General features: G+C 41.5%; 1 protein-coding gene across 3 annotated transcripts in view; it reads right to left on the bottom strand.

Annotated features, from left to right (window-relative positions):
• Positions 1 to 25,775, bottom strand: part of FAM13C (family with sequence similarity 13 member C) — a 51,404-nt gene extending 25,629 nt beyond the window's left edge. For 2 of the 3 annotated variants that reach the window (XM_027649564.1, XM_027649561.1), the window contains exons 1-5: positions 24,669 to 25,775; positions 19,720 to 19,776; positions 17,784 to 17,982; positions 11,800 to 11,921; positions 4,278 to 4,341 (exon numbers count right to left, since the gene is read on the bottom strand). In XM_027649564.1, the coding sequence (XP_027505365.1) occupies positions 4,278 to 4,341; positions 11,800 to 11,921; positions 17,784 to 17,982; positions 19,720 to 19,776; positions 24,669 to 24,730 (504 nt within the window). In that variant the 5' untranslated portion in view covers positions 24,731 to 25,775. The remainder of the gene's footprint in view (positions 1 to 4,277; positions 4,342 to 11,799; positions 11,922 to 17,783; positions 17,983 to 19,719; positions 19,777 to 24,668) is intronic. The other variant, XM_027649562.1, reaches the window with a different exon arrangement.
• Between the last annotated feature and the right edge of the window lie 341 nt (positions 25,776 to 26,116).

The following is a 26,116-nucleotide window of genomic DNA, read 5'->3' as shown; positions in this document are numbered from 1 at the left end:
AGCCTTGATCCTTTCATTTCTTTTACAGAATTCAAGAAAATTATGGAAACCTTCTCACCCCCAACAGCTTTCAAATGGCAGCGAATTTCCTTACCAAGGGAAGGGTGCCGACTTGAACCATACCCACAGCACTGTTTTAGGAAGGGTTTTCATGATATGACAGGCCTTGTTTTCCGCTGTCTCTCATCTCAGATAAACCCAAACAAAGTGGCTGTGGAGTTGTCAGAGCAGATGGGAAGCATTTTACAGTCATTAATGTCATCTAGCAAAAGATGACTATACCAGTTACAAACCAGTGAGGACTCTGCTCCCAGTGTGGACCTTGTCATGAGAACAGTTGATGAAAAGTAGGGAGAACACAGATGAACAAACCAGAAGAACATACCAATTAGGAGAACATGAGTGAATGTCTGACAGAAGTACCTAACCTTCAGGGACTGTTACTTCAAGCATTTGACAAGAAAAATCCCCTATCAAGAAAATACATTCACTTTGCATCACTATTTCTTATGACACATTAATATTTATGGGAAGTTCAGTATAAAATCAGTCACACAGACTACATTGTTAAATATTATACTTCAGCAATGCTTCTGCTGTAATTCACCAGCTGGTTTATATTCAGTTGCTCTAAATGATATTTTTCACCTATCTGGGGAAGGTGGGTGGATGGCAAATTTCCAGTCACTGCCAAACACTAAAAAAATTCATATAATAATAATAATAGAAATAGCTTATATATTTTCATGAATGTGCCCTTGACAGGGATTTGATGTAGGGAGAAAAAGACTAAGTAGCTTTGATCGTTTTGATGTTGCCAGGGAGACGATGAATTTGGAGTGTACCATCAACCCCACCTTACTCCTAAACCACAGCTGAGTCCTGTGGTGCTGCCACAGCACATCACCCATGAAAAGTCACCACACATTTACAGGAACACACATAAGGAGACATGGCTTTAAGGAAAGGCCAAGCACAAAGCTGCCCAGGGTGAACCAGGTAAAGAAGTGGCTAAACATGTTAGAAGCCAAAACAAACAGCTAAAATACACAGAGGGAAGAGTTAGGCTTTGGTGGGTACCACCAACAATTTTAGTAAGCTCTTATATGAAGAACCAGTATAACAGAAGTAATTTAAGCTATGGCATTCTATATCTGCTAATGAACTCAGCTCAAACAGATTTGATGCTCATTCCAGCTGTGCTCTGGTGCCCAACATTAGTGTTTCTTATGCAGTAATTCCTGATCCATGATAATGCAAATGAAAGGACATATTAATATTTAAAATTGATCCCGAAATTTCTTGTTGCCTCTTAAGAAGAGTATCCTGAAAGTATTGAAAAAGAAGCAATTGTAATTGTCTTGGACAAAGGCTTCTTATCTCTTCTTATGTTCTCTTAAGGCAGCTGACAGTTCAAAGATCTTGAGCTATGCCAATTCCACTGAAGAAAAAACAAGGTTCACTATTCCAAATAATGGAAAAATAAATACATTCACAGGAAGCTGGAGGAAAACAGGGAGAGAGACAGTGTAGTGCTAATGACCTGTTTGGTATTTTTGATAATGCTTTAAGAAACCACAGTCATTAAAATATCGTACCCTTGCCTGCTGGAGAAGGCACAGTACAAAAGGACTGCCATTTGCAGAGGAAGCTCAGCCTGTGGTAAAGACACCATCTCTACAGACAAATAAGCTTGTAGCCTGTACCCCACTGACCATCTCTGTTTCCAGCCAACTACTATCAAAAACACAGAGTGGAGGCCTTAGGGCAAGGAATTACTGAGATGGCAGATAATCCCTTACAACTAGAGATAAGCACCACCCGCTATTAAATCCCTCTGGAGAATGGGACACTGAGAGAACAAATTCTCCCAATGCATCACCAAAATGCTGTGGCAATGAGTGGCAGTGCCCTGAAACAGCCTATAAACTTTTTCTTGGTGGGTGCCACCAGTATCCCCCTCTCCCCCTGGGACCCGGCAGGATCAGCACCACCGTGGGATGAGGAGACCATTCCTGGCCTTAGAAATAACTTCTGTCTCTGACAAAGCACTACTTTTATCAGCATCCTTTGTTTCATCCTTGTGGACTTCCTAAGGTCTGGTAAATTTAAGAACTGAGGGAAGAGGGAAAGGGAAGAAGGAAAGGGAACAGGATTGCCCCAGCCACGAACTCTGCCCAGTCTCAGTCAGGAGCCTGACAGAAGGGACGAGAGGCAAAGCCCAGACGTGGTTCCTTCTGCAAAAACTGATATCACCCTGAACGTCACACAGTATTTCTGGACATAAAGAATGCCTGCACCCTGCCCTTGGGCCTGCTCCTGCCCCTCCAGGACACGAAGGCAGCTATTCTATTACATCCAGTTTGTTGATGGATTTACTGGATTTATGAAATCAACTGGGGCAGAGAAGGAGAATAATCCAAGCTTTCAGCATTTAATGGCCTTTGAAGAGATTCATATAGAAAAGAAACTGAGTAAATTTCAACCTGTTCAGCTTCTTCACTCTGAGGAAATTAATGCTTTTATATGTCACATTGGAACAGCTTTTTAATTCCGAGAGTTCAGGTTAAAATAAGATAGTCATATTTTATGTGAACATAAATAAATCTCTGCAGTATCTGTTATGGCAATATTTGTGTCTTGAGGCATATGACATTTTCAATTCAGAACTTCCTTTATGGGGAACGAACAAGCAACAATAAGATAGAACAAGATATGCCCTGGGTCTGCATAATGCCACGGGTGAGCAATGAAGAGAGACACCATTTTCTCTAATCTTAGAAGAGAATTTATTTTCTTATGACACAAGTCCATTTTGGTTTGCAGGAGATCTGATCTACAGATCTGATCTATAAAACCTAAGATTTGGCAAAAGAAAACACCAGGTTGTAACCCTTACTCATTCCTCATTGATTATTAATGATTTATTTTAATATCTTATCTTTATTTTAATTATCCAATCATCTGTTTTAATATCTTACACTGATTTATTTATTATAATATTTTATCTTAACCTTAAAGTCATCCTTTGCAACGATTTTAAATGGAAGCTTTCAAGTGGAAGCTTTAGTGAATATTTGCAGTGGGGTTTCTCAAAAGAAAGGATAACTTCATTACTTCCCCCAGGGCCTTAAGTGGCTCGACAGAGGCTGAGTGCACTCCCTTAGATTGGTCACTGAGCAAGCCTTCCTTGTTAGCACTGGGATTTTCAACAGGGAGCTGCACAACAGTGACACAAATGCAAGGGAAATAATTCATTGCAGGGAGAAGATTAAGTCTGAATTCCTTTAAAAGGGCACATTGTGGTTTTCCCCTAATGAAAGTCAGGCGTCTATTAATAGACATAGATGTTCCGTGGCTCCTTTTGAAAACAAAGCTGTCTTTTCCACGATTTAACAGGAATGGACTTCTCTTCACCCCTACTCTCTTTTCCCGCTGCTTCTGTTGTTCTGTTGTCTTGTTTTGCACTAAAAATGTTTTCTGCTCCTTGTTTAGGTCCAGTATCATCTGCTGCCCCTGCAGTGTGTGGGTGTACTCTGTGCTCCTGTGCAGGTACCCCAGGCTGTGGGAGACGCTTTACAAGGTTTCCCACTTTGCACAACTGCAAAGCTTGGTTTTATCCCCCACTCCCACCCAGTACGTTGCTGATTGTTAGGACCTAGCCCAGGCTCACGCATTGTTTGATATGATCACACAAACAGCTTTTTTGTGCTCCACTCACACTGTGCTCCTGGCACAATCCCTGTGAAAACAGCTTGTTTCAAGTGTCACAGGTGTTACTTTGGCTTTCCTTGCTTCCCCTCTTCGTCTCTCCCTTCCTCCCATCTAACAACCAGAGCACTTTTTACACTACATTGTACTGTTCACAGTTTATTTATGCAGGTTGTAGCAACCTTGAGAACTCTTTATTTTTAAACAAAACATATTTAATAGATGAACACTTTTGAGCTGTAATATGAGGAAAAAATCAAATGTTCTTGAAAGGTGGCCTTTCACACAGTCAATATTGAGCATTTGATTCTTTCCTGAGCAAACAGAAAGCAGCAAGAAGTTGATTTAAAATATTTTTAAATCTCTAGCTTCTGGCTTTTAAACTATTATGGCAGTCTCATATCATCTTTTTAAACTATTCTCCAATAACATGGCTAGAAAGATTCACTAAAAAGCCAACCCAAGATTCTCAAGCAATTACATTATTCCAAGACCTTAAAATCAACAAAACCCAAACATCTATTTAAAATTTATAACATCATATTTCAACTTTTGGTTAAGCTTACCTCATTTAAGCTGTTACATTGATCGGTTGCTTCCTTTGGTGAAATGCTTGTGTTCTGATCTATTCTACAAAACAAAATAAGAACTTTCACTCAATAGATTGCTTATCTGTGCTGCAAATGTTTCAGACTTTTTATCATGTCTGTACATAAGTTACAAGTTAAGTTATTTTATTAAAATGTAAACAAGCAAACAAAACCTTTCTGTGAAAGTTACATCTGTATTTTGTACCTCATTCAAAACAGCTGTGATTTTACTGGAATCCTAACTAATATATTTAAATCGTGAATGAAGTCCTGCAAAACTACAACATTACAATGTGGGTTTATTTTGTCATGCAGAAGAAGTTCTACAGAGGCATGATCGGTGAGCTAATAGGGTTAAAGCCAAGAAAAATCTCAGACATATGCTTAAATCCAAGCACAATTTGTCCCACATGCTTTAAATCAGGAACAAGAACTTTCCTGTATCAGAGACATAAAGAATAAATCTTCTCATATTTGAATTTGATGGCATTTCAGGCTCCCAATCTTCAATTTTCTGCTTAAGCTCCCTTTTTAAAATTTCACAAAGACCCCAGTGCCTGGAAATCCTGTGAGAGAGACGTCCACATTTTCTAATGAGTGTCACTTTGCAGCCACCAGAGATGTTCATACCTTTGGTTTTCTTTCAGTATATTGCTGCTTCACCACATGGAAATAGGAAAGGAAGGCCCTGGACTGGCAAGGGGGAAATCTCTGACTGAAATGCTGGATGTGCCACTTTCCTTATCAAAACAGACACATTAGGTAGCTACACCAAGGTGAATAATCACTTGCTTTCAAATAGGATCCAAGGTGTGCAGTTCACGTAGGAACAAAAATGAGCCATTTTGGGAAGTGCTCATGTGGCACTGGAATGGGAGGTCTCACAGCCCAGCCAGCCTGCACCTCTTTCAGGCACACAGGTACGGGATCAGATGTGAGTGATTTCTGACAGCACTTGGGCAGCAGGGTGCCTTGGCTGACTGCTAAACAAGCACCTAACTACACCCCTAATTTAGCTCTCCACATATCTATTCTTTGTGCCATCTTGCCTGAAAGCAAATAGTAAATGTCTCCATAATGCGAAGGGAACAGAAGAAAAACAAAATTACAGATGCAAAAAGATCAATGCCTAACAACCAAACCATGCTTTTAGCCAGTGGAGAGGACAGTAGGAGACAGCAGAAGGCAGTTTAAGAAAACTGAGAAAAACATGGGAACAGCAAAAGGACTAATTTAATAGGAAAGAGAGAAGTATTTGTAGTTTGTTTTACTAACATGTCGGGAGGGTACTGCAAGGTTACAAACAGCTGAAGAACTGATTCACTAATGAAGAAAAATTATTTAGAGTGATTTATTGAATTGAACTAGAGCTAGACGTTAAGGAAAGGATGAAAAGGACACATGTCAGATTTGAACACTTCTGGTATTCATTTGGATGGCTCCTTTCAAGGTGCATAACATAGCAAATGTGAAATCTCCTTAAAAAAGAAAAACAAAATAAACTTTTTAAAGAAACCAAACCAAACGAAACCCTAAATGCCAGCAGCAGTTCATACCAGCACTATATGAAGTTCTACATAATTCACAGCTGTATCACCCATGAGTCTTGCACTCTGGAAATTAAAATGTTTACTGCAGCCATGAAGTACCACCTGCATCTTGTTCAGGTTGATGCTCTTGTCTGCTGGTTTGGGGGTGCATTTAGTCATGCATTTTACTGTTTCTTTTTCACTAAAAATACTGGAGTATGATGCTCTTAGTTTTGTATTCTTTGGATTCTGGAGGCACTGAAATCATTAAGGTGAGTGACCATTTGTGTGTGAAGAGCATTTACATGAACAGCATGTGCTGAGCTGATCTTACTCTATCCGGACACTTTTGGGGTATGCTTTTTCCTTTTCACCAAGATTAATTGCTCTGCTAGGCAAATGCAAGTTTTCTGATTGTCACCCGGCAACACAGGGCTTACAATTTAATAACTATGGGTTGGATCTTACTCTCATTAAAAGTCAATCACAAAATCTCCATTAACTTCAAGCAGCAGGAACAAGCCCTAGTTTTCCATCTGTGCTGAGTACATTAAAATTATTTCAGGCCTTAGCTAAAATTTTGAATAATTGCAGGCACCTTATTTTGTATAATTTACATCATGTAAAATAATGAAAATGGAATTTTCTCTGTGGCTCCTACTCAAATATGTGTTATATGGTCCTTTAAAAAACATGAAAGGCCTGGTCTCTCACTCTCCCTTACAGACTCTGGCTTTGGCAGAATTATCCTCTTCTCCATGACAGAGATGGCAAAGATGCAATGAGTAATATGTACATTTAAAGCTTGTGGAGATAACAAGAAAAAAAAAAATCTAAATACTAATTATCATAACAGAGCTCCTACCAGACTTCAAGAGGAAGATCAATTTGTATGAGCAGTGTGCTATTTGAAAAACAGACCAGAACATGTGAATTTTTTGAATTATGCATGACATTACTTCTAAACTTGCATAAAATTCAAATAAAACCACGTAATTTTAAAAGCTGGGCAAAATGTTTGAAGATAACCTAAGCAAACTCACATCACAGTTCCTAGATGGAACCCAGAAAGAAGCATTGTATTCTGTAAATTGAAATTTACTCCAGTCCAGCTCTGGATCACAGTAGTCCCATCCTCAGCTGAATTATGTGTTTATGCATCACAGTGCCACACGTGCTCGGGGTCTTGGCACTGGTGATGCCAGGGTAAGTCCTCCCAGCCAATCACACAGTATTCTGTGGGATGAAACTCCTTTTCCAGATTCACTGTCAGTCTATCCTGGCCCAACACTCCTTCCCTGTCTCCAGTCTAGGAATCAGTTCCACTCTTCCCACCATTAGGGTGGTCCACAGGGGAAACAGCATCTCAGTGCCGTGTCAGGAGACTGATTCAGCCTGTCCAGAGGTCACATCACACAAGAAAGGCAGAACCCACAACTAGCACATCTCAGTGCCAGGAAAACGAAAAGGGTCCTTTCTGAGACCTCCACAAATGGCAAAAAGCATTCTGAAATCCAAACACCTTCATACAGGGCTGCAGATGGGTGCTTCAAAAGCATGCTTTTGACTCCTTGGAAAACAGTGTAGAACTGCAGCAGGCTTTGGGGTGAACATAAAGAGAGAAAAATGAGAGGAAAAACACCATCAAGGGACCAAGGCTACTCCCTGGGCAATCCCTGAATGATGGAATGAGCACTCAGACAGAGAGCCAGTGTAGCACTGCCTGTCTCATCAATCACAGCCCTTATGTAACACAGCCAGCACTTGTTTTTCTTACTATGAAAGCCTCTCATACTCACCAGGAGCAGATCTTACTTGGGCTACAGTAAGATGCTATTCTTTTCTTGCTCCTCTATCCTCTCCGCCTCCCCCCTTTTTCTTTCTTTTTTTCTTTAGTTGTACTGCAACCCAAAAGCTTGCTCAGAGAATTTTCCATGCCTTGGTACAAGAAGTCTCACTGAAACCAGAAACACCAGTATTTTAACATCAAGATTTCTGAAGAAACAGTTTTTAGGAAGTGGTCAGTTATTTCCCAGATTTCTCCCTGCTCACTTGGCTGCCTGTACAGGTGAGGGGATGTAGCTTCACGAGCTCTGCCTCACCCATGCAGGTCTGCCATATGGTACGGGGACATCAGCACTTCTGCAGCTTTCCTGCTCCATCCCACTCATCCCTGAGTTGTAGCTGTTCAACAGAAAGCCTGGAAACCAAAGGAGTTCCCGCCTGAACAGCTCTCTAAAAACTTACTTGCCTTGAAAACTTAAATACCAAAAGCCTTGCTAGAGCTTGGCGTCCCCTGGGGGATCCGAGAAACCCTGGGAGGCTGCTGAACCACCATGGCAGCCCAGGGCTACTGGCATTTCCAGTTTTCCTGGAGAATAGCCATAGGTCTGACAACAACTGCCACCCTACAGCCTCTGCAGAAATTAGGGACCAACCCAGGGACCAGCTGAGTCCTGTTAAATGAAACCACTCCATTCCCATTTTATTTGGGGAATGGGAAAGATGGAGAAATTTCAGGGATTTTTCTTTGGCAGAAAACTTAATCCCAAGGTGTAGTTCCCACACTGAGATGGAATGCAGCCGTCTCTGAAGCACTGACCTTCCCACTGCCTGAGAGTGCCTTGTTTCAGCCTCCTCCCTGTGTAACAGGCAGCTGAAGGAAACACCACCCCCTGTTCAGGTAAGTGCACACAGCTTGCAATCCACACCAGTTTTGCTGATTGCCTTTGAGAAGGCAATTGGCAGGAGCAGCTTTTTGTAATCATATGTATTGTTCCATACTGGCTTTCCTACTCTCTGCTAAAAAAAGGCAATTCTCTTTATTTGTTCCCAGGACCTACATATAACTTTTATCTATCAAAGATGCAAATTGTGTTACTGTCTTATCCAAACCCAGCTACACACAATGACCAGAGCAGCATTCACTGTAATCACTGGAAATAGCATTAGAAATTCATGTTCTGGGAATAAAATGTAAAGGTTTCCTTCCATGCAGATGGCATTCCATGTACTGAATTGATCCTGATGTTCATGAATCATGCACGATAAACACCTCTTGAAATTGAAATCCTTGATTCACAGGCCAAGTACAGCTTAGCCAAGAACAAGACAGCATTCCCCATTCTTCTCACTGCAAACCTCTTCACCAAGTCTATTCTTCCATTTCTCTCAAATCCCACAAAACCTTTCCTTTACTGTTTTGGTGGTTGTCCTAAAATGAAAGTACTCCCTTAAAAAAAACAATCCACACATATATGCTTGTAGGTCGTATTTTTGTGGATTGCTGCTCTCACATTGCCTGTTCTGTTCTTCTCTGTCACATATCTGTTTATGAGCATCCCTTGTTAGATTACCCTTAATTTAGATTTCTCTGTTTAACAGGGACTGGACTGAAAAGTTTTTCATATCTCAGTAGTTTTTAATCCATATTTAGACAAATTAAAACTACCCTGGTTTTAGCTGCCCCACACTCACCGGAACAGATTTCTTAAAAAACTCGGCACGGGTCAGAGCTATTTAGACCTTTAAACTCCAGTGAAGCTAATGACAGAGCTATATCAATCTGCAGACTCTTAAAGCAGAAGTAACAACAAGCTGCACCAGAAACAATCAATCTTGGTTCTTCCTATGAGACATTTAGAAATAAATGCTTTACGTATCCTACACACACATATCTGATACACCGAGAGAGCCTGCCCAGGGTCACCTCTGCAGCAATGTGCCCATCTCCTCCTAAAGACCAGAGAGCTTTTAGTCTATGGGTTAGGCAGATACAGTGTACCAAAGCATGGTTAATTTTACCACTAATCTAGCAAAAACAATGGAAAAGAGTGAAATTCAAATTTAGTGGGGGTAGCAGATGTGTTCTGTCCAAATCCAGCTACGATTGCTGGCAGCTGCCAAACCTGAATACTTAACCTTTGCCATGTCCACAGCAGAGAAGGCAGAAAACAAGGCAGGACGTCATTCCCTGGCAGCAGTGTCCCATCATTCCCTGGCAGCAGTGTCCCAGGCTGTTGAGTGAGTCAGTGCTGTGGTCCCGGTGCCAGAAGCCCGTGCGAGCGGAGACAGGGACACTGAACTGCCAAAATAGGGCCCTGACAAAGCTGGCTGACAGCAGAGGGATGGGCCACGCTGGTGGTGGCCCTTGAGGGGAGTCACTGACACAGTGACCCTCAAACTGAAAGTGGTAACTCCAGCATATTTGATTCAAAAGTCCCTTGCCCTGGCTGGGTGGCAGGAGTGTCTTTTGCAAGGGCAGTTAAGGCAGTTAAAGTGTGTGATGCCAGGGGCCATGTGTTAATACTTGTTTACTCCATGTTTAAAGTTCCTTATTTGAGAGTAAAGTCACCTACTTTTTTCTTTTTTTTTTTTTCTTGTGATATAATCAAACTAAAACACAGAACTGAGATTTGATCACTGTGCTTTCACAGCTCTTAGGATGGTAAATCCAGGTACCATTATTTAACAGATTTAGCCCTTGTGGATAGCAGGCTTTCTAAGGAGCTACCCTGTTAAGCAGGAACAAATAGCATAGTGAACAATGGTTTAGTACCAAGCAAACTCAAAATGCCAAACTGTTGAAGAGGACAGGGGAACTTTGCTGTGGTTACTGTTTTATTCATGCACACTCTTCTTACCTATCTTCCTTTCATCACATTCCTTTCAAAATTACCAGTTACTTTATTATCTACCCATACACAGGCATCCCACCAGCAGAGCCACTAAGTAGGGTCTAACTCTAGGATACCAAACTCACCAAGCTCCTCTTTACAAGAAAACCATGCAGTTCTTTCCTAGCATAAAGAATGCCAGAAAAAGAGAAGGCAGGCTTCCTAATTAGAAATTCTTTCTGAGATGCAGTGTCTCAATTGCACAGACAATCACTGTAGGGCAAAAGCAGTTCTTTGTCCAAGATAATTATATGCTTGGTCATTCTGCTAAACCTTCCTTTGAGAGCACAAATTAATATGATTTACAATGTTGCCTGCTAAAGGCTGTGGTGAAACCAACTAGTTCATTTCATATAAAGCACGCAAATTGCCTTTGGATGGCCACTGTCTCTACTAACCTAATCCTGACTGGAAACAAACCTTGGAGCCAAGGTGCTCTAGATGGCAAAGAGCTGTGCCCTGAGCATCCCTGGGATGTACTGCTGCTGCTTCAGTCCCCCCACAGAGCACCAAGGCTGTCATGCCCCTTGAGACAAAGAGGAGAGACCTGGCTCACCTGCCAACAACTCTGTGCACAGAAAAGCAGGGCCAAACCAGCACCTCAGCATGCAAAAATTGTAAAGCAGTGCCCTCAAATTTAGTAAGAACTAAATCTTATCCTTAGGACACACCTTCACTGGTTGCTGGGTAAGTTGAAACCCCTTTTTTAGCCTTTTGAAGAACCATGAAGGATCAGGGTAGAAACTGTGACTTTCAATAGTTATCAGAGCTGAGTTGCTCGACTATCAGCTGAGTTACCTGCCACCAAGACTTTTTAATGCCTGACCCGAACACACTGTACCCTTCCCAGCACTGGAACAAGCACAGTTGCCACAGCACTCAAGAGTCTAAACTATACATAAATGCATACCCGTGGTAAAATTGGGTGTGCAGGTTCCCACTCCCATTTCACAATTAGAATACAGCTCTGAGAAAGAGTGAGGCAATTCAGCACTGGGGGGAAAAGAAAAGAAATGGCAAGATATTTTTGAAACTTGGCACAGAGGAACTGAAGTTTCTGAACTGAGGATGTTCTTCCCGCTTGAAATGTAAAGGGGTTTAAAGAATGATGAAATTTGCATTCTTATCTTTATCCCTTTTGCTTTCTCCAAACAGCCCTAGCCATATAAATATAGAATACAACTACCACTGAGAGCCAGGAGTTGGAATATTTTATACAAAAGGCAGCAAATGAATTAGCCTTTCCTGCAATTAATCAGAAGTGAAATGTGCTGTCTGATCCCCAAGGCTTACCTTGGTTGAAGTCTCACGACTGTTTCCTGGCACCTCAGAGCCACGTTCTGTGTGTAGTCATTAGCTGAGGATCCAGCCTTCCCCTGCCACTCTGGGAGGCCTGGCAATGCACATTCCAGCTCCTGCACAAAGCACACCAAAAAAAGAAAAAACTTGAATGTGCCCTGTCAGTACCAATCAGGCTTAGCTGAATGTTTCGCTTTGAGAAAAAAAATGCTCCATGAGACTGGATGCTGATTGGGGATCTTTGTTCTTTTTTTTTTTTTGGGTAGTAATCTGGGAACATGTGGAAAACACAAAGCACACACTAGAAAATGTTCTAAACAAAATAGTATGTTCTTTCTCTGGAAAACAGTTTTTGAAACCAAAGCAGACTGTAACCCATTTTCTGTTTGTTAGTTACATAACAGATGTCAGCTTCTGAGCTAAGAGGTACTATACACAGAGTTCATTTGAATTTATTTACTCATATGTCAGTAATTTTACTACTTGGCTATCACCAGAAAAATTCTGGCTGACAAAGGCAAATGCAGTTCACTTAAATAAGATTTGTAAGGTTTAACCACCTTTCTCTTTTCCTTCCCTAGAATATGTGTAGCTTTACAAATAGAGTATTACTGTTGAAGGAGGGAAAGGCATTGAGGGGAAAAAATGTCACATCACCCAACCTGCAACACAGAAAATAGAAAAGCCAATTCAGTCCAAAAAAATGAGTAAGGGAAGAGGAATGAGAAAGGTACCCATTTTACTCCAAGCTTTCAAAAAACAGTTGTAGGGCTGTGACGAGATGTGTTCAGGACATGTTAATTTTCCTGCCTATAAAATGGTCTGCAATATTTCCCTTGCATTGCAATGGGGTAAGTTAATGAAGTTCTTTGAAAATGATAATCAAAGTGGGACTTTTTTCCTGCTTCTTTATTAGCTTTTATAATCCAGTATTTTAGTCTAAGAGCTCATCAAATTAAAATACGATGTGCTTTGCAAAATAACAGTGTTCACTTCCCTGGTAAAGCAATGTGTCTGATTTTGTCTCAATTTCAAAGCTTAGTTGGATGCATGGAAGTCAGAAGTTTGGGTGGGAATGTTCAGATGGCAACTCAGAGGGCAGAGAGAACATGGCAATTCAAGATGGTTTCTGCTAGCTGAAAGGGAAAGCTGAGGACAAGAGTATTTGCTGGCAATAAACGCTTGCAGGCTTGATGTTTGAGGACTTGGGTGGTTTGGGGTTGTTAATTTCTTTTCTGTTTTTCTTTTTTATGTCTTTGTTACTGCTCATAAGTCGTGTCATTAGGGTGTTAAGGAGTAACCCTAGGGAAACACCCTTGATGGAACCTCCATTTCTAAAGAGCAGTGAAATCCATTCCTGATTTGTCAAAGGCATTCAACAGTAGAGTACTGTCTTCTATTTTATTTTTGTTTCTTTTTCACTAGAAAGGGTGAAGCTTCTACAATGAAGTTGCATCTGCTAAGCAGTCTGTGAAGAGGGAAATCTCCAGGCATTGCTGAGAAGTCTCAGTGCTGCATAATCACCATCATGATATCTGCTTTGTACACAAAACACTATGTGGTTTGGAAGCAGTAAAAAATTAACATCATGGATACACACATGTTGAGATAAACTAACTTTTGTTTCACAAGTTAAATTTTTTTTTAAAATCTAATTCCCCTAAAAAATCACAGCATGTCATAACCCATCTCTGTCAGGGCACCTGAATTACAGTACATGCATACTTGCTGTAATTACAGAGCAGTTTAATCTGTCCTTGAACTCCAGAAAGTGCCTTGCATCCTTTATTCAACACACAAACACTCCCATTTCTCTGCAAACGGAAGCACCATGCAAATATTGAACCAGCACTTGGGAGCACAGCCTTGGTTACCTCGTGGTGCTGTGTCAACATAGAAAATAGCCAGAAATGAATCCTGGGCAGAAGTGCCTCCTACACCTCCTGAAAATTCCAGTCCATACAAGAAAATACGCAGGTACATTTAATGGACAGTGAATTGAAGAGATTTAACCCGTGATGGGAGCTAAGGCCTAGACATAAACAGAGTATACCTGGAAACTGAGCAGAACTTGCAGACTGCCTGACACATTTGTGAGTTTGTGTAGCTGATGTGTCAACATCAGCTCTGGTTTTTGGATTCCTGTGCACTTAAAAACAAATTTTGTTGTCAAACTATTGGAAGCTCGCTGACATCCAAGCAATTTGCCCCTTAATTTATACTCAAAATACTTTCACTCTACAGTCTTCAGCATTTCCAGCTCTAGGCATTGATTGTCAAGCCACCATTTCATTTTTATAGTCATTTACCTTGATAGCAAAACTTTAAAACTGAACTTTTACTGTCTCTACCTATTAGCTAGCATTGTTAGTGTCCTTTTATAAATATGTCTCAGTATCAATAAGGAATTTGAGGATGACTCATTTAATAATCTATATTCGTGACTGTGCATCAAAGGTGAGTGACAGGAGAAAGGACTGGGCAAGGAAAGCAGACTTTTTATTCCTCACCATCTGTTCTCACAGTGACTCCCTGGAGTATGTTCTGGGCATATGCTTCTTCACCTCTTGAAGTCAAATAAATGCTAATTAATTTGATTTTCTATAGATTAATTTTGCAGAATTGCTAAAGAAACTCATGAAACCACAGGAAAGAAGAAACCAAATAGCTGTGCAATAGGAGTGCAGCAGTGTAATCACATTCCAGCAGCCTGCCTCTCTCCCCATACTTTGTTTGGAAAGGTTACAGCTGCTTCCATACCCAGCTCTGCCCCCAGAGAAATAACTGCACACAATATGCAAAGCACAGTTTTACTCTAGTGACATTTTATCATCTGACAAGTGGTCAAGTGAAGCCACTTGATACTGCTCTGTTATTGCACTTGGTTTTGTTAATCATCAGTGTAAATTTAATAACCTTATCTTCATGAAGACCTAGGGTACATGACCACAGCACTGCACTTGTGCCAAAAAAGAATCAGAGGCACAGGAATTGCACTTCAGCAGACTGAGAGCCTTGTGAAGCTCCAAATCCCCAAGTTGGCCACCTTTCCTCTACTCGACCACAGTGGTCTGTTCCCTCTCAGTGACCTTTCTACGGTGGAAATCCCTTGGATTCTCTCTACTAGAAAAGCACATAAAAATGGTTCCCATCCAAACAGACTTTAATCCTTCCAACACATGCAGCAAACTTATTTCCCAAGAGACTATTCTAATTTTAAAGGCACAGTTCTCTAAAGAAACATCTCACGGGATTATAACACACAGGAGCAAACAGCAAACAGTTCCTTGGCTTATCAGAGCAACACCTTTAAAAGAGATAGTGTCACTGCAACATTGTCAGTGTTTCTGATGTCACAGAGAAGTCAGGCTGGGGAAGTGAGGACACTGTTGAAAAAGCACTCTATCAATAAACTCAGGAAAATGAGGATGAACTGTTTTGTCATGATGTGCAGTGCATCATGCTTTTCATTCATAAATGTAGGTACTCAGAAAGTGCTATTTCTCAGCTTGACATCAGCTCCTTGTAAGTACATTATTTATCCCATGGAGTGGCTTGGTGGCAAGCTGTGTCACCAAAGGAAGGTTTATGCAGTTGCACAGTGTTTGAAAGCATCACCTGGCCCATTTCTAATCATAAAAACCTGCCATGAACAACAGCCACTAGAAACAACACAGCAGCACTTTGCTTGCAGCTTCAAAATGGAGAGAAGCAATTGCTGCCAGTTCCCAACTAGGGCTGTTAACACAGGGAGCTGCGACAGGGTTTGGGAGGTCACAACACAGCAAGGATCCCAATGAGAGCCCACACACAAAAACAAACTCTTCTTGAGGCTCTTCTGCAAGAAGAATCTTGTTTTTCTTGGGCACTGTTGATGAAGCCATGGCAGATGGTTGCTTCCTTAAGAATAAAAGCCCCTGAGGTAGCTGAAGATGCAGCAGGTGAACACTCAGGGTCAAGGAGCATGTGCATCCTTACTAATGAGAATAAAGGCTTGGTAGATGTTTTCTCCAAAACAGCTTCATTATGCAAACCATTCCCAGGGGCAAACTCTTTCCATAACAGCATGCACCACTGAACTCAGTTTGGATATAGGATATCCATCAAAGAGTCTCCCATGGTACTAGGATACCATTCCCACTATGAATGAGTGGAGTTACTGTTATGGAGGGATGTTTGCTTTGTGTTTATGCTGCATATTACACTCAAAGCTCTGCACTACTCTCATCCTCAAGTACTCCCATAAATCAGAGCTAAAATGGTTCCTACTCATCTTACATCTTCCATTATGCCAGAGATGGGAGCAAGCGGTAGCATGGGGGCCCAGGACCACTTTCGTCTTTCCTAATTAAGCCCTTGAGTCATGTGAAAATTATCTGCCTGGCACTGTTTTTCCTTCCAGAGGCTGCACACCTAAGTTGCACTGGCATTTTATGGCAGTCTAATTATATGCTCAAAAAGTTTCCCAGGAAAGAATATCAACATTTTCAGATAACCACATCAGACCATGTAAAACACTGCAGAGCAGTAAATCTGTGCTGTGTTGGCTTTCATTGGGTGAGAGATACAGGCAGGACACACACAGGGAGCAGGCAGACAGAGGGCTTGGAAATAGCTGAAAGAACAACAGGTGATCTATGAGACAGATCTTGCCCTGTTTACGACTTCTTCTTGATTCCTATTCCTGATATGCCTCTGCTTGCTCTTCATAGGTCAGAATTCCCACCATTTTTCTTTTCAGTTGATAAACATGTACACCTCATCTTCCTGAAGTCTAAATAATATTTCCTAGTAATGCAATACAGTTGCAAAAAAGCCAGTTATTGCTTATCTCTGGGATGAGCTCCAGAAGAACATGCAGGAAGATAAGGGGAAAGAGTTTGATATTCCTTCTGTAGGAGACTGTGATAATACCATTGGGATGCCATTTGCTTTTCATTTTCCTTCTGGGATTCAAAAGAATAGTTCTCACTTAGAAGGTAAGACATTCTGTCCAAAATGATGAAATCCCATTATAAACTTGAAAAAAACTGTCCAAAATAATTCCTACTTTATGACGGGTTTGAAGCCCTGCAGAAAGCGCTCTGCAAATTTCTATTCACAGACAAGAAGAGAGAAGAGACAAAATGTAGCCAAATACATTATACATCAAAGAAGATATGTAAATACAGACATCTGTATTTACAGATATCAGGCTTTGTGCCTACTGCAGACCAGCAAATCTCCCAGCATTAATATTAACTCTCTTGGATGTGGGAATATTTCTAGCTGAGGAGTTAAATCTGCACAAGACCTCTACCCCTTGCACCGCACATCAGACATGACTTGGGAAGCACCAGGGAAGAACAGAGGCATTATCAGCAGCTGCTGAGAGGTGGTAACTCTAGAGCTGACATAGCAAATGTACCTCCACAGACAGCAGCAGAAGCTTCTTCATTTCTAGTCTTCTTTTATACCCTTCAGAAAAGTTATAGTTTCAACCTGGGAAGCTTGTGAGCAAGAGCTCTGCTACCAGAATCTGCATTGGAATAGACTTGTTATTTAAAGATGAGAAAAACAGAAATTAATATAAAAGGGAAAGTATTAAAACTCTCTATAGGCAGCCAAAATACCAGCACAAGAGATCCTCAATCAAACAAACAAAACAGAAAATGTCTAACCAAGTGCTGCAACTACCAAGGTTTTTATATTTGGTGCAAGGAAACACAGAAAATATAAAGAGAGATATCTTCAGCTATGCTGTGCACTCACTCATGACAGTGGTTGCAACATAGCCCTCTCTGCAATTCCCTGGCTGAAAGAAATTGTCTGTTGTTACAGGATGGTTCCAGGACTGCAGGTCCCTGAAAATCATGGTAGATTATCATGAGGTCTTGATCACATCATGAATCACCAGGGGGTCCCACTTTGCATTTCAAAAATTATGTTTGCTCAGACACCATGCCAAAAAATGACCCCTGGTAAATTTAGTTCTTTACCTGACTTTCCTCATGGCTTTTTCCATTTTCTAGCTTTGCAATGGGCTTGGGTTTCCTCAGCTTTAAGTTGCCCATTTCAGGCTTTAGAGCACAGTCAACCACAGCCTGCTGCCTGTGCTGCTGAGCGTCTGGCAAAGGCAGCTGCCTTTCCTCTAAGACAGCACCGTTGTCCGGATAATTTTCTTTGTTATCATCATCTCTGTAAGAAAGTAAAATTGAAATGCATCAGGCAGGATTTCAGACACCTGTCAAAACATTAGGGAGGAAAAAGAACAACAAGTGCTTAGCTATTCATGGCATATTGCTTTTACTAAGTTGAGTGGTCTACACATCAAACACTGCTTATGTCAGTAACATGAGTCTAAACTACTGTTAACATTATTACACATTCAACTGTGGAGCTACTTAAATAAGACTAATCTTAGAGGCACTCTTTGGCTTCAGCCCTGTAGTTCACATGCCCCAAATAAAATCTGAAGCTGTCCTTTTTATGCAGAAGGCCTTTCACCACCCAATGATTCACAGTAAGTTGTAATCTCACAAGAATGTCATTATATAGAACAGTTCCTCTCTACAGTCTCACTTCCCTTCTGACAGGCTCTGGTTTTGAGGGCTTTTGAACAAAGTGAGGGAGGTAGCCATTCAGGTAGGGTCTGAACAGCCAGAAGTGTGTTTGGGTGGAAGGGACAAGTGCCATGTGCTCCCAGTTCGGAGAAAATGTCCTCCTGTATAACAGCACACCTGGGGGTTTAAACAGACGCTGTTATTCATGGATGCTCAGGTAACCACTGAATCTGGGACAGGCATTTTCAATCTCCACCCAGTCTGCAATGTGCAAGCTGTCCCAAGAAGACCTTGCTAGTCCTATCCACACCCAGTCATTCCAGCTTTAGATTGGCCTAATGCCTTCCCCTGGTGGTGTCTCCCTGGTACCATTAGGAAAGTTTCTGCAATGCAGGATGCTGGGCTGCCTGCTCAGCTGGCAGGATGAGCAGGTCGGCATTACTGCTCCAAAATCCGTGGCTGTAGCTTAGTTTGCAGGTGGAATTTCAGATGTTAGCTTCAGCTGGTAAAATCCTTATGGAGAGATGACCTCTCTCCTGGTATGAAACTTTCCCAGCTGAGGGAGTCAAGGACTATTGAATTAAATCCCCCTGAGTTTTTTTTTGGTTTGTTTTTTTTTAGAAAGCATAACTTTCTAGTTCAATGTTTTCTCCCAAGGATTCCGAGCTGCCAAACTCGCTTTCCATCTGTGGCCCATCACCATCCAGATGGATGCTCACAGGGTGCCTGTGGAGCTGAACACCATTGCTGCCCATGCCTTCTGCAAAGTGTGCTCCAAGGCAGTTGTTATAGTTACAGCGTAGAGTGCTTTATAGCCCACGGGCATCTCAACAATGTGCACAGGTGCTGCTAATTTTAAGGTATGATCTGACTTTAAAATCTTTCTGAAAGGTTAAGTTGCACACTCTAGCAATCAACATACACTAACATAGCCATGAGAGAGATGTGCCTCAAGAATACTTCAGGTAAATTACAATTTGAAGGATTTTTTTTTTCACAGAGACACTCATCAATAAGCATATCCTTGCACAGTTGCAAAACTCCACTTACCACTACTTTGAATCAGCTGCTGTACAGTAAAATTATTATTAGCAACCAAAGCCGCATCTGAATGACAGTAACACAATGTGAAGTTAAGAATACAGACCATAATATATTTACTTACATAATAACATCAGTAATTAATCTTAATATTGATTACACAAAAGTATACAAGACAAATATGAGTTTCCCAGAAATACTAATGGCCTTTGCAGGTAATACCCCAGAAATTCTTCATTCCCTTGAGAATAAAGGTTTCTTTCTAATGCTTTAACAGAAGCACTCTGGCAGCTCCTTTTGCTGCCAATGGATTTCAGACAGAGTAGGATACCTGGGACTGGAACTGCCTGCTTGATCTTCATGGACAGAGTCTGAATCCCCGTCACACCTTGAAAATGAATACAAGGTAATTGCTGACTTTCTGCCAGCTGCAGAAGCTTAGCTTTTAAATAACATTACAATGCAGCTCAAAGTATAAACACATTTCTTCTTCTCACACCTTAGAGTCACTTAATGCCATAGCTGCTCCATGATAGTCTAAACCTCAGAGGAAGAGGAAGATTTGAGATGTTAAGTATGCACAATTCGGTTTACCATTTTCAGACAGATGAAAATAATCACAAGGGATTCAGATGTTACCATAAAAATAAAGGAAAATTACAAGAAATTCTGTATTTTAATTGCATATAGTATACTTCACTTTTAAACCAAAAATTACTAGGTACAATTATCTAAAGGTGTTTTTCTCCTAAACTCACAAAAATATAAACTATGATAGAGCAGTCATTCTTCATGCAACAAGAAAAAGAATCCCCAACTAAGTTATAAAGTGATCATTAAATCTTAAAGAAGTGAACTAGCAGAATTTTTTAAGATGCCTGAAGAATCATAGTCATTTACATGTCCTTATGTTAAAAACAACAGAATTGTCCTAAGGCTGCCTAATCAGAAGAGAAATCTGGATAAATATGCTAAACAACAGCCACTCAGAGCTGAACATTGCACTGTGGCTGCATGGCTGAACTTCACAGGGTGATACACCTGCAAAGCCTAGGAGCAGTCTGCCCTCAAATAAACATGCATATATATGCATACACTCCTAAAATATGCATACCCTGCCTGGTACTCTTTCTGGGGAAAAGTCAGGGCTCTCTCCTCACCCTCAGTTCATACTCACAGGGCACAGACACTAAGCAGGCCTGGATCTCTTGGAGTTTGCTGGCAGAGGAGTCTCTTCATGATGGGGGAAGCAGCCTGTACTTTCGCTGACTTCTTAAATTTTGAGCAGAGCTGCCCTGCTCAGAACAGAGCACATTAGGTGATACATCCATAGCTCTGCATTGCAATTTGATGGCAAGGTTTTTAATACGTTCCTCTTTCCCACCAGTCTCGTGCTGGTGTCTATATCAAAAGTCAGACTGCAGCAGAAAATATTTAAAGGGACACTCAAGTGTTTACACTTCCTGAATACATCAGCATATGGATGAAAGCATTTGCTGCTGGCAGCTGGAACACAGAGCTACAGTTGAAGATCCCCCTTAATCACACAACATTCCTGCAGTCAGTGCAGTTCTCCCCATAAGGCAAAGTGGGATGATGGATGGAAGATAGGGGCTGATGTACAAAATGGATAAATTCACTGAAGAAATCTGGTTTTCTTTGCCTCTGGATGCCAGTCACACCTTCCCCTCTTGTCTGTCACTGACCACCTGATGGGTGTCTGGCACCAGCAAGGTGTGAGTGTGGACATACTGGGGGTATGAAGAAGGAAACCCAGTGTGAAAGGAACCAGGAACCTGGATGGACAACATGATGGAATGTTTCACAGGGAGTAAAAAATAGAAAGGAAATACGCTGTGAGGAGACAGTGTCAGGGTCAGAGTCGGATCGACAGGGCTCCCAGCACAGACAGGAGTAGGGTAGGATACCACCAGACATGCTGTGCATCATGGGCCAAGCAACAGTCAGCAAAGGCCAGGGACCTCCTAAAGGGACAAATTGTTCCTCCTGTGTGTGCCTTGGAAAGAGGGGCTGGGAGGAAGCATCTCGGCCAGCGGTTCCACTCAACTCCTCCTCTCACAGTCACCGCACTTGGCAACCTTCGGTCCTGAAATACCATCTTGGCCATCAGGAACACTCTCTGGAGGGACAATGGATGACTGAACACAGGTCCACCCACCAAGCCTGTGTGTGCACACTTCTTCACTGAAGGAAGTGCCCCGGGGGTTACCTTCCTGAGCTGACTGTGTATAAGGTGATCATGAGGAGCAGAGATCCTAACTCAGCATCCAGCGACTGACAGGAGTCATAAAACAAGACAACTTATAGACAACCTAAGTGAGCATGACAAAATGTTTTTGAGCAACTGGATAGCAGTACATAGGAAAGATAAGCAATAACGGATCAGAGAACAACACGCCCAACATGTAATTTTAAAAGATTGTGAGTAAGTTCAGAAGCAACACACTCTGAAATTGTTAACAGAAATTTATGTCAGTGTAAAAATAAATATTAACCAGGAATCTCACTCATACAAGGTTGTGTTGGAGGCTAGGACCATAGCAGGACCTTTAAAAAGATGAATTCCTGATATAATGCAAATATCCATCATTAAAGCAGAGAGGGTTTTTATCTTGGCTTCGGAAAGAAATGAATCTTATTGTCCATGGCACCTGTCTGCACATATCAAAACAGATACGCACACATTCCTCCCCTCTCACCAGTAACTTGTAAATCTTGTTGTCCAACGTTGGCTGTATTTAACAGTGATATTCAAGAGTTTGGTAAGTTTGGTGATAGCTTGTGGCCATGTAGTAGAGAGAGTTCCCACCAACCAAAAACTGCAGCAGCATCTCACTCATTCCTAAAACATCAGAGAATATGCCAGGACAGCTTCAAGTCATAAATCCATATGGGCTGAAGCTTACATTGGGCAGAAACCAGGCCTTTTGACAAAACCAGTGGTGTGAATCCTTTTCCTTCAGTACCAATCTAACTACTGACTGATGGACACATCTCTCAAAATTAAGTACATCCAGTACCAGACCAGTAAGATCTTGTGGCATGGGCCAGAATCAGGTCAGAGGTGGGATCCCAGTCTAGCTGGACTGCTGCTCTGATTCTGTATAGTACTGCCCCTGTATGTTTCTTCCAACTAGTTTAACAAGATTAAACCAGTATAATAAGATTGGTTTAATGAGATTAACTTCTTTAACTTCCATTTTCACCTTTCCATAGGAGCCATGGGAAAACTGCTCCCGTTTGCTGACTTGACCTTTGAGATGCTCACGTGAACAACTTCCAAACCAGGCTGCAACCATGGCCTGACGGAAGCTTTGCACCCCCAGGCACTTGCCTTGTCTGAAGAAATGTTCCTGAAAGTACTGTATCACTGATTGTATATCATTTGGGAAGCCCTGATCTTGCCTTTAGCAATGCATTAACATTTAGCAATTGTTAAATGATGCACAGCAAGCTCTCTCTTTCTTCTTCTAAATAAAAGTAACCTATTTTCAGACATGGCCAGCACAAACAATGAGTGCTGAAATCAGTAAGAATTGTGTATCCTCAGCAGTTCTCAAATATGGGCTCTGGGGGCAGGCTCTAAACAGGACTTAGGAGAATTAGCTCTGGAAACCAAGTTTGTTCATTTGGACAATGCTTTTCAGATGTCATTGTTCACTCGCTTTGTTTTCTAAAAGCACGTTTCTATTCCTATTTGGAAATATAAGATTAAAAATGAAAGCCCCCAAAACAGAACCAACAACAGCTTAAATGAGGGAGATTCAGCCTTCAGGCAATGCCTGGCCCAGCCTGGCTCTGCCATTCTGCTGCCTCCCGGTCTGCACTCCTCTCCCTCTCCCCAGGGGCAGGGCTGGCACCACACACTCAGCTTTTATACCTTCTGGGCTCTTGGCTCAATATTAAGCCCCACAGAGAAAGACCATCACGTCTGGGTCCCATGGGCGAGACAGGCCTGGGGGCTGCTCCAGGGGAATCTCTACAGGAAACAATGGATGTACTTGGGGACAGAGAAAAGGGAAGGAGAAAAAAAAAGTAAGACAAAACTACTATCTGTAATCTGGCTATTTTTCTGTGAAGGGGGAGCATTCCACAATTTTAGAGACCACAATTCATCTCTTAACCAATAGGAATATGTGAAAGAAAACAAACAAACAAACAAACAAAACTCAATGATTTATTAGCTTCTGTGCAATCTTTCTTTATCTGCCACAATCGCACAATGTAAGCAAATAAAGCAAAGCCATATAAGAGATGGAAATTCTTTGGATCACTATGAAATCTTACTTTTTCTGTAGTTATTAAAATAACACCTAGGGATGGTTCAGACGATTACAACTTGGCCTGCTTTCAGAACATATCCTGTCCCCATCACTTAGGCAAACAGCTCACTGTCCAACAAGGGTGTTTTAAATTATGAGCATTTTAGCAGTGTAATACTCACCTAATGCACAAACAAATCTATAAATCATTTCCCTCCTGAAAAACTGCTTGGCACCTTAACTGCTGAGGAATCTTCCCCAAAAACTTTTGAAATAATAAAAAGCATGCAAAATAATATTGTAGAGAACACCAATATTGAAGTGGTTTAGACTAAAACAAGGCATAGACTATTTCATTTGTAATAGTTCCTAAAGCCTTTGCCTTTCTAACTTTCTAATGTTCTCTCTTGTTCTATCCTGCTGTCTCTGTAAAACAACAAGAAAAATCAACTTACATATATATCCTTATGATCATGATATGTGCAAAAGGCCTTCTAATGAGTTTATGGAATTGATTATGAAGAAATTACATATTTGTTACTTGGCCTGTCTAAGTAATGTATAAAGGTTTTTTTCAAAATATTTGCAAATAATTCTTTTCTCTAATGATGCTTGTGGTAAGTACAGACCATGTGTCCTTAGAAAACTGACATACTTGTGTTTGTCAGGATCCTCAGTGCCAGAAATGAGCAATATTTTGACAGGAGATTTATCCTACACTGAAAATCATGCATTTAAACATGTGTGATGTACACCAAGCATATATTCACCCCAAAAAAAAGAAAATTCACTGGTAAATGGTCACGGAGCATTTAAAAGCAGCTGCTTCATGCCATCCTTCCCATAGTCACTAATATACTTAGGTTACAGAAAACTGAATCGAAATATATGACACATAGCTTGGGGCTTCTCACATACTACTTACAATTATTCTTTACAGCAACTAAACTCATCGTTCTTGTGTAAAAACAAGGACATCTTTAAAGTGTTCACTTACTCTGCTAAAGCTGTCGAGCTGAAGGAATTCTCCTGAATGCTGAAACAGAAACAAGAACACATCAGATAAATCAGCAAGGCAGGCAGGCTCCCTGTATCCTTCTCAGTTGTGGGAACACATGCAGCAACGTGGCATTGCAAGGCACGTCTCTGTGTGTTGGCTCTGCATGCACGGCTGTACCTTGGGCTGCTCTGCACATGCTCATAATCAAGGAACCGCGGGGATTAGTCCTGCAACACTCACAAAGCCCAGCCAGCAGCGTCCTGAATTAACACAGGGATGCAGGTAGGCTGGGAGGCTCAGAAAGGGATCATATTCTTTTATAACTGTAACTGCTGCTCATAAAGGCTTAGGTTTACGGACAAGTGTTTGGCGTTCTGTGCTTTAAATGTTTGCTTTACGTTACTGGCTCGTCAAACGCAGCGGTTTTTATTACTTAAATAAGGTTGCTCCGCTAAGCTCTCTGGAGGTTTTCTTGTTTAGTGGTCTCTTGCACTCTCAGCTCATGGCCAAACCCCAGGGGATTCCATGAAAAGAATAACCTGCCAGAAAGGACAGTTCAAGTAGGAAAAGGTTATTAAGCTAACAGCAAGCAGTAGATGAAACCATTCCTGTGAAAAGAATAGGCTGCTGTGCTCCTGCAACAAAAATGTTTCTGACCTGATGTAATACGTTCAGTAGGGTCAGCTCAGGATATTGAAAACTGCTGGTTTTGAGGCAGCGGTGGAATTCTCCCCCGAACAACACCCCTCAAATCCAGTAAATACACTCTTGGATCATCCTGGAATCTTATAGCAGCGGGGAAAGGAGCAATAATTTCACTGCTACATACCAGAGACCGGATTTTGCTGTTGTTGTTGTTGTTTGGGTTGGAGGGGGGAGATGGCAATGCAAACAGCAACGTTTTATGAGCACTCCTGTTTGTCACAAAGGCATCTCGCAGACGGCAGCATCAAGCGGAGCAGGGACAAAGAGAGGCGCGTCCTCCTCCTCCGCACAGCAGCTTGTGTGGTGTTGACACACATTTCCCAGGCAGCAGCCGCAGCCAGGAATCACAGCCCTGACAACTGTCTTTCTTTCACCGACAGCGCTCACAGTGCATCTGATCTTCACTCCTTCCCAGCCTCCCCACCTGCTCTCACACACCGCCGGCTTTTTCCTTTCCCTTATTTGTACACATATGTCAACTCACACAATGGCCTGAATTACTTGGGGATCGGAATATCACAGCCACTCTAGTGCCCTACAGAGTAGCATGTTTTGTGAGAGAAGGGTGTACAGAAAAGCTAACTCCAATGGTTAGCAATCAAATCCTGCCTTAGAACTAAAATTTCAAATTTTTCCTCCTCCTCCAGTTTCTTGGGTCTGAACATACAAATATAAATTTCTTTATTGCTATTCTACTTGCAGGAGAGCAACTGAATGAAAGGTATGGTCCTAGTTGTTGT

This window comes from Corapipo altera, unplaced genomic scaffold, assembly GCF_003945725.1.
Source record: "Corapipo altera isolate COAL_440 unplaced genomic scaffold, ASM394572v1 53, whole genome shotgun sequence".
Classification (NCBI taxonomy): Eukaryota; Metazoa; Chordata; class Aves; order Passeriformes; family Pipridae; genus Corapipo; species Corapipo altera.
The sequence above is the reverse complement of the archived record's forward strand: the minus strand, read 5'-3'. Positions and strand labels throughout refer to the sequence as shown.